At 40.8% G+C, this 13,624-nt stretch overlaps 1 protein-coding gene across 1 annotated transcript; it reads left to right on the top strand.

Moving 5' to 3' along the window:
* Positions 1-937: 937 nt before the first annotated feature.
* LOC107291756 (CASP8 and FADD-like apoptosis regulator) lies at positions 938-9,115 on the top strand. The gene is made up of 6 exons (XM_015820791.1): positions 938-1,007; positions 2,481-2,526; positions 3,116-3,153; positions 4,815-4,890; positions 6,483-6,960; positions 7,854-9,115. Exons 1-6 carry the CDS (start codon positions 948-950, stop codon positions 7,987-7,989), a joined length of 834 nt encoding a protein of 277 aa, XP_015676277.1. The 5' UTR covers positions 938-947; the 3' UTR covers positions 7,990-9,115.
* The last annotated feature ends 4,509 nt before the right edge of the window (positions 9,116-13,624 follow it).

Below are 13,624 nucleotides of genomic sequence, written 5' to 3'. Positions count from 1 at the left end.
TGCCGGCAATGGCGAAAAAGCTCCGATACATTGCGCGACGTCACATGACGTCGTGAGTTTGACATGTCTGGTTTAAAGCACGGTGTCCTAAAAACTAGTTTCATGGCTTCATACTTTTCTTAATGCAGTTCTTAAGAAATTAAAAGATAGGGAGACAGTTTGGTCTCAAGATTCAGTTTGGTTAAGGCACCAGGCTAGAAAGCAAGCAACTGAGTTCAAGTCCTGCCTCAGACATAAAAGCCAGCTGGGTGACCTTGGGCCGCTCACTCCTTCTCAGCCCAACTCACCTCACAGGGGTGGTGCTGTGGGGAAAATAGGAAGAGGAAGGCATGTTGGAAATGTTCACTTCCTTGTGTTATTTGTAAAACTAATAAAGGCAGGATCTTTCCACACATGGAGGGGAGCTGTCTGGCCTTCTTCTCCAGGCAGCACTTTTGCTCTGTCCGCTTAACAATTCACATGGTTGCTTAAATACCACAACTAGGAGAGCCGAGACTGCAGTTATTGAATGAAGCGGTCATGTGGATGTCTCATGGAATGCTCAACAATCAAGATTCTGATTCCAATTGTGGTTGTAAATCAAGGTCTACCTGTATTTCTTCTACTTTCATCTTCTTACAGGCTATTAAATGCATTGATTTATGCCAGTGAGATGGTGACTCTTAGCACCCACATAGATAGATTTAACAGTTCCCATAATCCTAATAGCAAGAACCTTTTCTTATAAATACTAGAAACATAAGCATTCCCTGATCAAAAGGTAGGATTTCCTTCTTAGGGAAGGCTCTGGAATCACCTATGTAGCGATGGACTTTTAAATGAAACTATATTTAGCATATAGAGATAGAAGAGAATTGAGCAGGATAGTTGTTTTGCAGAATAATATCACTCTTGATGTAATCTCTGAAACCTCTGTTCCATTTTTGGCTCTAGTACACATTTCACCTATGAATGCAAAGACTCTTCAGACATCCTTACCTAAGTTATCTCTAGCAGACCCTCCAAAGGTAAGTGCATTGTAAGTGCATTGTAATTAGATAGTTTCCTCAATTTGGGGAGAAAGGGTTTTCTGAAGTATGCAATGCCAAGAAGCTGTAAAAAAAACTTGTCTAACTACTGGGAACTGATGAGATGGCAGTGTTTGGTCCTTTCTAAGTGGAGTTGGCAAGATCTAGCTTATGAGTATTCTAGTCAAACTCTGACTCTTGAGTTGAGATTATAGACAAATTGCAGCCATTAGCTATTGAAAAGGAGGAATCTATTGCATGGGATTGATCATTTTCTAATATCATCTGTGGCCTCAGTGAGTTGACCTAAAACTCGCAATCATCCATTGTGCAGCTGTGTTGATGAGAGCAGCAGAGAACTCTGTTCCCCCTTTGTATCTTTTTGTGTAGTCTATTGGAGATGTTTCAAACAAACAACAATTTTAAAAGAGGGAACAGGTATTTAAGTCAAAGTCAGATTCCCATCATTATCTTTGTTTCTCAGAAAGTTTTTTGATGTTTTGTTTTGAAATTTGCCCATCTGATCAAGAGAAACCAGGGGTGATTTACAGAGCATTTTGTTAAATGGCAGTTTGAGAATTCCTTTACCTGTTGGACAGCTATTTTAATAAGGGATATATCCCCCTTCCCAATAGTAACCATTTTGGGAGATCACCCATGGTTGTCTGTCAGAATTCCACATACAACCACTGGACTTGAAAGGATTCTCGGTCTGTGTAAAATCAGACAGTCCTTTGGGATGCACAGACATCCTTCCATTCTCAGCTGCTTCTCCAAAAACCTGCTTCTTGCCATGCTGAAAACAAAATTCTTTAAGAAGAGTGGCTAGGACAGATGTCACAATGCCCCAGAATAGCATTTCTTCTTTTTCAGACTGTATTTGTGGCATGCTTTTAGTTACTATAGTAAAAAAAAAAAATGCCATTGCAAGATGGGCAACTACTGTATTTAAATTGATGTGATTGATAATCAATCATCTGAAAGCTGCAGTGGTACTTGGTGAGATTAAATTTGAGAGTGCTTCAAGTGTAGGCCATATGATATTCCCATTACAAAAGAGCATGTAGATATGTCTACCGGTATATATCTTCCTTGGAGAAACATGTGCAGGACAAGGAACAAAAAAACGATCAGCCAGATTAGAGAAAGGTCTATTCAGTCTAGCCTTCTATTTTTAATCTGATTAGTCAAATGTTTCAAGCAGTTTATGAAGGCTGTAAAAAACTGATAAGAAGTATCGTATGATAGCTGCGAAAAAGACTGCTCCATTAGTTCTTAGAGCCATTGATTGATTTACTCTGAATGGATTTGTGTAATCATAGTTGAAAGCCAATATTATTATTAAGCAGTTTATGTTTTGTATCTTTTCTCCTAATTACCTGTCTAGAATTTGCTTTTTTTGCTATCACAAACAGGCAAATATAAAAGTTTACCAACAGAAACAAAATGTGATTTGATATTTAATTTTTACAGACTGTGAACAGGGAAAGAGTAATGAACGGAGCCTGTGCTGTCCAGGGTAAGCCCAATTGTATCTTTATAGCCATTCTGTCTCTGATTACTTGGGAATAATACATCTTGCATTTTGTGTTTTTTTGAATATTTGTAAAAAAAATAATAACCATTTGAACTGGTGTGGTTTTTTTTCAAAACCAGCACTCTACTCTCTGCCCATCTTTTTTCGGATAAGTTCTTATTATCCCCAGTTTCACACTCATCACAATACCTTTTTCCAGTCTATGCTCAATGTGGTTTAAAAATCTCATTTAAGAGCCATAGGTCAGCCTTTCAGTCACTCATGCTTCCCTGGGTGTTTTATTTTCATCTGACAAAGATAGAGTTGGCAAGATAATTTGGCTAGTTAAAAATGTTGTCATCCTAAAGCTTTGCTGCTAACCTACTGTCGTTTAAATATGTGAACTTCGATTCCTGTTCCTATTTAGCATGTCCAATAGATACCAGTGTGAAAGGCATTGTAGTTAGCACTTATGCAGGTTTGAGAGGATTGTTACTTTATATAAACTTGCATGAGTTTTCACTAGCTTTCCTACTCTGAAGAATGTAGGCAGAATGCAACTAACAACACTTTTTTATTATATCTACAACAGAACAGATTCACATATCCGTTCCAGAAACAGAAATACAGGTATTGTGCAAAATTACAATAAACAGTACATATCTTTTTGTTTAATATGGGAGCTTTTTAGGAATTAAAAGAGTGATATAGCATTAGGCAATAACTGATTGCATTTTAATGTCTGCCTTGTTTAGTTTATTACAATTAAGTTATATTTCCTTTGCCTTTTTAAACAATGGAATGCATTGCAACATGTTCCCCACTATGAAAAGTGAAAGCGAAAACAAATTCGGCCTCTTTCGCCGAGCCCTGAAAACCCATTTATTCCATGCGGCCGGCCTGGCGTAGTTTTAATTATGTTTTAGTAAAGGTTTTTATATGGGGTATTTTAGAGCAGGCCTTTTATTTAATATTTATTGTGATTTTTATTATCGCCTGTTCACCGCCCTGAGTCCCGTAAGGAAGATAGGGCGGTATATAAATTTAAATAATAAATAAATAAATAAATTGGCATGCAAAGTAGAATACCGTAAGCAGCAGTGAACACAGAGGAACGTGAAAGCCAATTATAAGAAATCCAGCCTCCTTAGGCTTCTCTATGCTCCCTACTGCAATTGGCTTTTTGCTTTGCATGACAATTTATTTTTATATCAGTCTATGGGTATTTGGCGGCTGGAGTCCAATCTATAACCCTTCATTCCAAGTTTGCATACACTTCATACCATACTTGGGTGTGGCCTGTGGCACTACCCAAATTACTCCCAGTGAAAAAATTTCTGACTCAAATTATAGTTATATATTTACACACATGCAAAAATATGTGTCTATTTGTACATGTAACATTTCAAGAAAGCCCTAGTATACTTATCAGTATAGAATTGAGCCCAGGTAGAGTTACACAAAGGAAGCAGCCTGCGCAGTATACCCTAGTTCAGTGATGGCGAACCTTTTAGAGACCGAGTGCCCCAAAACCGCCCCAGCCCGTCCCCTCTCTGCCCACCCGTCCCCACCCTTCTCCGCCCTCACCCTGCCCGCCCTCAGGGCCATCCACGGCCCACCACAGATTGCCCAGGCGGCCCTGCAGCACCATGGTGGCCACGCCCTCCACCCGCACCCCACAGCATCATCTGCTGCCCAGCTGCCATGTGCTTGGCTGCACTGCTCTGCGCCTGGGGGTGACTCTCTTCCGGGGGGGGTGTTGGTGAGGAGGGGGCTGCGGGGGGAGGCGGGGCTGGGGTGACGGCGTGCGTGCCCACAGAGAGGGCTCCAAGTGCCGCTTCTGGCACTCATGGCATAGGTTCACCACCACTGCCCTAGTTCAAGGCAAAATGTTAAGAATTGTGCAGTGCTTCAAAGGCAAAGGCAGAAAATTGCTTTTGGGTTAGTGTGAACAACGTGCAAGTACCTTCCTGCAACTTCTTGACTGCCTTTGCATCTTTTATGTCTGCTCCCTAGAGCTGCAATGTAATTCTGGAAAAGTCTTTATTTGGTTTAAAGTTTGGCAGGCAGACCCTACAGAAAAAGACCCTTTGTGTCTTTTTCGCCTTTGAATCTGAAGCACTGCACAGCTCTCCCAAGGCCCATGTTTTAGAAAGGACTCTGAGAAGCCGTTATTCTTTACCGTTTTCTGCCGCACAGAGGCAAAACTAAATAGATGATGCAAAGATGGGAAGTGTGCTGTGCTGATGATTGTAAAGTAAGAGGCTTCATTCGTGATGCTGTTTTTGCAGAGCTGCAACAAGTACAGAATGCAAAGCAAACCTTTAGGAGTCTGCCTGATTATTGACTGCATTGGCAATGATGCAGGTAAGTGCAATGGAAATCAAGTTGCTTCTTCCTGCCAGACATTAATTGGTACACTACGTTCATTTGGGCAAGCATTTACTCTCATATTATTTTGGTACGCCTAATTTTTCACAAAAGCATGGTATCTAAAAATAAGTAGTAGAGTGTGCGAAATACACTTTTGGGGGGAACATTTGGTTTTCCTTATAGGTCTTGATCCTCTGCTGCTGGCAGACAGCTGCCAGTCTCATTGGTATCAAATCGATATGGAGGAATTCTGTAGTCTTGCCCTTTCTCCTGAATATGTAGACCAGTTAACCTTTGTGAAAGCCAAATTAATGATAATGGTATAAACTAGGGACATTAATTATAAGAATGATCTCACCAGTCTTCCTAAATTTTATTGCCAGATGTTAGATTGCTATAGCCCTCAATTATGGGTATTTACACAGTCTTACACTGAGTAATATGGACTTTTCCTAAGAGGATAAGTTAGAGAAAATTTTGGCATGAGGGGAGAAGGAGAAAAGAAAAAATATGGGGCGATGTTTTTTTAAAAAATCTGAACTTTAGAGTTATTCAGACAATATAAATTACCATACCACAAAACAAAGTGTAATATATTTTGTTTTATTTATTTTTATCCTGTCCTTATTTTAAAAAAAAACAAAAAACAGCGAACATACCTAATACTCTTTCCTTTCCTCCTTCTATTTTCTCTACAATGCAACCCTTGTGGTGGGTTGTGCTGAGAGAGAATGACTGGCCCAAAGTCACCCAGCCGGCTTTCACACCTAATAGAGAACCAGAACTCACAGTCTCCTGGTTTCTAGCCATAGGCCTTAACCACTAGACCAGCGGTTCTCAACCTATGGGTCGCAACCCCATTTGGGATCGATCGACCATTTCACAAGGGTTGCCAAGCAAGGCTGTCCGCCATTTTTTTCCCCCTTTTCCGGCGGGTGCCTTACCTCCCTTGAGCTGGGCCAGCTGGTGGTCGGCCTGCTCCGTCTCTGCCGCTTGCCAGCTATGCCTCGGCCGGCGCAGGGGGCGGAACCACGCATGCACGGCGCTCCCAGGCAGGGAAAGTCCTCAACTTACAACCGGTTGGGTAGTCCTCGACTTACGACCGGCTTAGTCCTCGACTTACGACCGGCTTAGTCCTCGACTTACGACCGGCTTAGTCCTCGACTTACGACCAGTTGGGGGTCGCGGCATTAAAAAGGTTGAGAACCACTGCACTAGACCAAACTGGCTCTCATGCAATGAAATTGCAATCTTCCCTCTCAAAATTTTTTGTAGAGGTACTCTAAGGAAAAAGCAGAATATAAAGTAAGAAAATGTAATATGAACAGGTTGAGGTGTAATCAAGGGCAATGTAAGAGATAGTGAGCCCTCAGGATAGAACAATATCAAGAATATATATATGGGGAAGATGATGAAATAAATTTAGCAAGTGACTACAGCTAAAAAATGTCTGCTAGCTTGTAACTAAGACAGGCAGGAGGCCAATAAATGTCAACAACTGGATCTTAAAACAGTCACCCTTCCTCAGCCTGGACTCTAACCTACTGACCAGCCTGATATTCTTGCTCCTGCTTCTTTTTCTGTAGGTTTGTTGACAAAAGCCTTTCAATCACTACATTTTGAAGTTCGCTGTCGACGGTTTCTGAATATGAAGGCAGTGATGCATGATTTGTATGAGGTAGCAAGGCTAAGAGCTCACAAAGATGCAGATTGTTTTGTTTGTGTGCTTGTCAGTCGAGGGGACCATCAACATATATTCTGCACAGACCATAGTGTTCCAGGATTTCAACTGGAAAGGCTGAAGGATTTCTTTACCGGTGAGAGGTGCCCTGATCTCTTAGGAAAACCAAAGCTCTTTTTTATCCAGAACTATATTGAGCCCCCAAATTGGCAAGGGAATGCCAGCCTGACAGAAGCAGATGGAGATCTATGCACAATCCCACAAGTAGCAGACATTCTCTGGAGCCACTGCACATTGGATGCCTCTGCACTGGAGAGATCCCCATGCTCATCATCCTATTATCTCTCCACTTTGGCAGACCTTCTGATGGATCCTCAGAAAAGGTAGGTGTTTATGTCAGATACTAGCCACGCAGGAGTTCATGCTATTCTATGGGAGAATGGAAAATAGATAGGAACAAGGCTTTTTTTCTCATAGAACGCCCAGAACAGAGTTCCGGCACCTTTTTTGGATGGAACCTTGTAGGGTAGGCAAGGCGGGTTGTATGATGTGTGTGAGTTCTGGCACCTTTTTTTTTTTTTTAGAAAAAAAGCACTGGATAGGAATATGAAAACAGCATTCTGCCGATGCTTGTTTACAGCAATAAGATACAGCATTGATATTGGTCCCTGCAGAAAGTGACAGAAGTGGGACAGTTTTGACACGTGTCAAAAGTACACTATAGAAATGTAGTGGTTTCCCTGTAACTGAGCAATGTCCTCTATATACATTACTTTATAGAAGGGAACTGGAGGACTTGGAGCCACTGCTTGCCATAAACACATAAGGCCTCTGTTCCACACAAGTGATGGAAACATTGATACAAACACATCTTTCTTGTCCCATGTACGGAACAGGAAAAACGTCTTGAAGAATTCCTCAAAAAATAAGTGTTACTCTGTTACATCCTCCAGGTAATACAAGGAGTGGCGCTTACTTGGGAGAAGCCATGTGAAACATAACACAAAGCCTCAAGTTCTCTTAAAGTTATTTACTTGGAAGTAAAGTCCCTTGCAAGGAGATGCCATGTTTGCATCTGTGCATGCTCAAACACCCCAAATACTGCACAGTCCAAGTGTGCCTTAGGGTAATTGAATAACCTTTAGCTAAAGAATAGAACTGGGCAGTTTTGCAAAATATGGAGCTGTTCACCTGCAGCTTTTACTTATTTATAAAAGTTATATAATCTTATGTTTAAGATATTTTTTTCTCCCTCATTTTCCCTTTTTCTATGCAGAAAGCTGCCTCTGCTGGATATTTTTTTGGAGCTGAACAACAGAGTTTATGAATGGAATAGGATTAATCCTGCAGAACAGTACTTACTCTTATTGAAGCACACCCTGAGAAAAAAACTTTTCCTGACTGACAAGTAAAGGCCTTTGAGAAGCCTTTCTGAGATTTATCAGCTTTTCTTGGAGAGTCAAGCACAGCATCGCGATAGTATTCAGGAACATTTTGTACTTTTAAACTTAAGTAATTCAGAGAATTGCTGATCTTGGAGAAGAACTAGTAAGAATAAATAGCTATTCCTACAATGTATTACTTAAGATCTTATTGTACACCATAGGTACCACTGAATATGTGCCTTATTTAAATAACTTGTCATCTTTCTCAGAGCTTCCCTCAGAAAAGTATATTATTTTCTGTCTTGCTTATGAATATAGGTTCGAACAAAATCCAAGATGGATTATTGCGAGGCAACATAATTGTCTCAGCATGCAAATATAATCAAAAGTAATGGGTAATGCTATGAGTAAAGTACAGTGTAAATGTTTTGAGCCACAAGTAAAGAAGTATCAGTGCTTGGTTGGAAGAATCTTCTTGCGGAAATTGCATTGAAAAAGGAGGCTAGAAATTGGGGGAGCTTCTGAGCTCTGCTAGTGTATATACAGTACTTGGCTTTATTATCTTGTTATAGGTTTTGAAGGTCTTCCCTAATCTCAGCCCTCTAGGTGTGCAATTCTTAGTCCCACCATCTGTATAAAAGCACACCTAGTGGCTAAGAGTGTCTGAGAACAAGGGAGGCTATGGTTAAATGTAGCTAGTGGGACAATGGAATTATTGTAGTGGTTAGCTCATCAATGACTATATAATATTGAGATCCACTGCACCAAGAAATCCCATGAACGCAGAAATATAGGGGAACAGAAGCTTGTTTCCAGCCTGTTGTTTCAAGACAACCAGCAAAATTTGGTTAATATAGGGATGTAATATGGGGCTTGTTGCTTTAAGCAAACACCTAGAGATTTGACAGGGAGAAAAAAAGAATGGGAAGGAAAGTATATGAGGAGAACAGAACATAGTCTTGGTAAGAAATTGAATTTGGATTGTTACTAAACTAAATATTAACCTGGAGAGTATTATAATAATTATAATAATTAGTAATACTGTACTAGTAATTTTGTCTAATATACAAGTATGTATGTATTTTGTCTCTATATCTTGAGATATGTGTATTGTGCATTTGTATTTTAAAAATTGTTTCAATTACTTTGCATATTTGGTGCTGGTCAATACTTTTTCTTTCTGTGAAAGCTAGTCAGGAACATTTCAGTCTTTGTCAGGTGCAAAGAACCAGAATGGCAATGTGAACTGATCAAAGTAGTTGATTTACTGTTGCTTACCTATTTACAAGAATCTCACCAGACTAACTGCATTCTTTTGGGAACAGATAAAGCCTTCAAGGACCTTAAGGGGAGCTCCCCAGTCTGTTTATTCCACTCTCTATTTAAGCTGGACAGATTATCACAATCTTACATATTTATAGATATTCTTGGGAAAATCTTTCATTTTTAAATGTAAATTAATTATTTTGTTAATTGTTTGATATTATTTCAGTAATTAGTTTTAGACCTAGTGAGAAGGAGTGATTTATTTGTTGCTGCAAACTTGTTACTGTAGGACCAGGCTGAAGCAGCTTATAGCTAAAGAAGAAACGGGCATATAAGCAGGGTGGACAAAATCAGGGATCTTGTCTGTCTCCTTTGGGGAGCTACAGGTAGTCCTCAATTTACGACCGCAATTCAGCCTAAAATTTCTGTTGCTAAGTGAGACAGTTAAGTGAATTTTGCCCCATTTTATGACATTTCTTGCCACTGTTGGTAAATGAATTACTGCAGTTAAGTTAGCAACACAGTTGCTAAGTGAATCTGGCTTTCCCATTCACTTTGTCAGAAATTCGCAAAAGATGATCAAGAGACACTGGAACACTGCAACTGTCATAAATATGAGCCAGTTGCCAAGCGGTCGAATTTTGATCATATGACCATGGGGCTGCTACAACAGTCATAAGTGTGAAAAATGGTTGGAAGTCATTTTTTTCAGTGCCACTGTAATGTCGAAGGGTCACTAAATGAACTGTTATAAGTTGAGGACTACCTGCTATTCCCCCCCCCGACACACACACACATTCACACTTATCCACATCCTTCTCAACTAGGCTGCCAGATACCAGCTAGAGCAGTGGTTCTCAACCTGTGGGTCGGGACCCCATTTGGGGTCGATCGACCATTTCATGGGGGTCGCCAAGCAAGGCTGTCCGCCATTTTTTTTTGTCCGCCATTTTTTTCCTCCTTTTCCGGCGGGTGCCTTACCTCCCTTGGGATGGGCCAGCTGGTGGTCGGCCTGCTCCGTCTCTGCCGCTTGCCAGCTATGCCTCGGCCGGCACAGGGGGCGGAACCATGCATGCACGGCGCTCCTAGGCAGGGAAAGTCCTCGACTTACGACCGGTTGGGTAGTCCTCGACTTACGACCGGTTTAGTCCTCGATTTACGACCAGTTTAGTACTCGATTTACGACCAGTTTAGTACTCAGCTTACGACTGGTTTAGTCCTTGACTTACGACCGGTTGGGGTCGCGGCATTAAAAAGGTTGAGAACCACTGAACTAGAGCAATCAAGTCTGCATCTAAAGACTGCAAAGAGTGGGCAGACTTTAGGATCCTTTTTATCCTCCAGTCTTTGCTTTTTGATTCACAAGACTGGCAGCTACTCTTGCCTCGTTAACAGTCTGGCAGCTGTTGATGGGACTTGGTGGGAAGAAGTGTTTCATGTGCTCAGGGCCAACTTCTTTTGTCTGATTCAGGTGACTTTTTTTTCCCCCTTTGTTTCGCCAACAACTTCGAAAAAAGTCATCTCTAAAAAAAAAAAGGCATGTGTAAAAGTTGTTCAGCAAAATGGAGGACACTCTTGGCAGGCTTTAGCTGTCTGGCTGACTGCCTGTAGAGGGCAATCTACAATCTAGCCTTTAAGTCCTAGCTGGACTCTACAGGGTGCTCAGGAGAGCTAAAGCTTGCAAAGACCCAGGTTCCTTCATTTTGTTGCACAACTTTTAGAGATGACTTTTCCCCCCCTTTAGTTCAGGGGGAAAAACTGCAGAAAGATATTAATTTTTTGCTCCCTTCATTCCTCAACTCTTCAGGCTGGAGTCAGGGTAAGGTTTTTAAAAGGGATAGAGATTCGAGAGCAGAAAGAAAGTTTAGTTTTAGCACCTAATGGGTTAGCACCTAATTATCACCTCGGTCATATTTCTTCCTAATTCAGTACCATAAAAATTGTATCAGTATCTAATCTCGGGCTAAAGTGTATAAAATATTTTAATTTGGAAAAGTCACATAGATTTTACATGTGACTTTTATGTTTAATCAGTTGTATATTGGGGGAGGGAAAACAGCTCTCTGGGGAATTTTTTTTTAAAAAAAGCACTCAGAAATCAGGAGTGGGAGTAGGGCCCCCACAATATTACGTGTTGATTTCTGCCCTGTTCCTTCATCTTTTCCAGTTTGCAAGCGAAAGGAGAGGATCCACATCACTTCCCTCCCCCTGCCCAGCAGTAGCAGATCTCGGCCACATGAGAGTCTCTCCCCCCACCCTTCGGTCACCCAACTATCTCTTTTCCACACCCCTCACTTCTTTAAGACCACAAGTTGACTCCTTTACCCATTTAGTGTATGTGGTGCAACTATCCGGAAGATGAAAAAATAGACGTTGAGGCAGCTTCCTCCTTTATATTTATACCCTCTTTAAAAACTTACCTGCTGTGAAAGAGGGAAGGGCAGGGAACAATTTCTGGCCTCACTATAACTATTTTAAACCTGCTGACCAGGTCGGGGATAAAACATTCACAGGGGTGAGGACAATGCATTCCCAGCCACCGATACAAACAAGCTCATTTCCCGTCAGGTTGCTGCGAGGGGTGGAGCAAAGCTGTGTCAATCCTGGAGGGGTCCAAGCTGGAAATTCAAAATGTAAACAGCACCAGAATTTCGTGAGCTTTTTAAAGAGAAAGTCGCTCTGTTGTGCCCAGACAGACAGGAGTTCTCCGACCACTTGATCGCAGAGGGTCTGTTGGTCCTGAGCGTTCCCTGCGTGTTTTAGTATCGCAGCTGCTTCTAATGAATGAATTCGGGAAAAGGACTTAAAGTTTTGGTGCATTTTAAACTTCGCAACTCCAGTTAATTTTTCGAGAGTCAGAATTGAGGTAGCAAGCAAGTTTGGTGTCTTAGTAAGCCAAGAGGCTCTGTTTTCCTGGATCTCACTGTTTGCGTCCTTCCTTTTCCAGCCTTGACTCCGCCCAGGCAAAAGCCATAACACAAAGGAAAGTCTGGAAAGCCCCAAAGGAAATGGATAAGGGACATTGATGGCCACCGTTGCCATGTGATCTATCTTCAATTATAAATTACAAACTTCGTATTTGCTGAATGTTTATATACAAAATGATGAATTTATCTCACCTAAGAACTCTCCAGGCCCTGTTTTTGAGAAGGTGGGATAGAGCTTTGGAAGCACAACGGTATAAAATCCTCCCGAAGGACTAATTTAAGATGATTTACTGTGTTCCAGAAGATGCTCCATTATCCTGCCCCATACACACTTGAATCAGTGCCATTTAGAATTTGGATTGACATGTTGCGAAAAGTTGAATGCTTTCAAAGAAAAGCTTCTTCTTTGGCATCGATGGGTGGAAAGAGGTAATTTTTCAAATTTTCCATCACTTGAAAAAATGGTCGAATTGTGCATGAAGAAATCGTGGCTCATTTGGAAATGCTGTCAGAATCGTTTGATGGATATTTTGCTGCTGGAGACCTGAAGATTTCTGAAGAATGATCCATATTCCTACAATTTGGAGAAAATGTCAGACGATGATAAGCTGAAGGAAGATCTTGATTTGCGGACAAGTCGGATCTTAAAATGAAATTTGAAAGCAACACTTTGGAGGAGTATTGGTGTTAAGCAATAGATAGGTTTCCAAGACTTTGTGAAAAGGCACTGGGTGTCCTTATCCCATTTTCGACAACATATTTATGTGAGGCAGGATTCAGTTCTCTTTTGTCAATCAAGACAAAATCGAGAAATCGCCTGAACTCACAAGCAGACTTGCGGATCACTATCAGCAACAAAGTGCCACGTTTTGACAAAATCATAAAGAAGCAGCAAAAAGGTCATTAAATTCAAATTGACTGTTTGCACATATTTGAATTTGTATAACTTTTTTCTTATTTTTTCAGTTCACGCCATTCACAATTTGTTTAAATAAGTTTGTTGCTCAAATTGAGTATATATTCGCTTTCATCATCTTCAAACCAGGTATTACTTTTATAAGGGGTGCAAGAATATATCAGAAGCGTTCCAGGGATGTGGGGTATAGAAAAGGTTGGGAACTGCTATTCTAAGGACTTGATTTTCAATTCTTTCACCTTCTTGACCGTTCTTCTCTGGACAAGCTTCAGTTTATCATCGTCCTTTTTACACGGGGATGTGCAGAACTGAATATTCAAGTGATTCTGATTAAAGAGGTTTTTCCTGGGTTAATTCTCTATCTTCTGTGGTATTACAGGGGATACTATGTCCCTATCAAATGAGGGATATTGAGTCCATTACTAACATTTATTTACCCTGCCCTTTTTACATTGTTTGGTGGACACATGAAATAATAACCCTGCTATATAAATTGTTCTGACTGAACAAAAAAGAGAGAACTTGCTTTCATTTAGTTCATGGGTCTCCTGAA

Source organism: Protobothrops mucrosquamatus, unplaced genomic scaffold (genome assembly GCF_001527695.2).
Source record: "Protobothrops mucrosquamatus isolate PMUCROS unplaced genomic scaffold, P.Mucros_1.0 scaffold1184, whole genome shotgun sequence".
Taxonomy (NCBI): domain Eukaryota; kingdom Metazoa; phylum Chordata; class Lepidosauria; order Squamata; family Viperidae; genus Protobothrops; species Protobothrops mucrosquamatus.
Note: the sequence above shows the minus strand (reverse complement) of the source record. Positions and strands in the feature narration are given on the sequence as shown.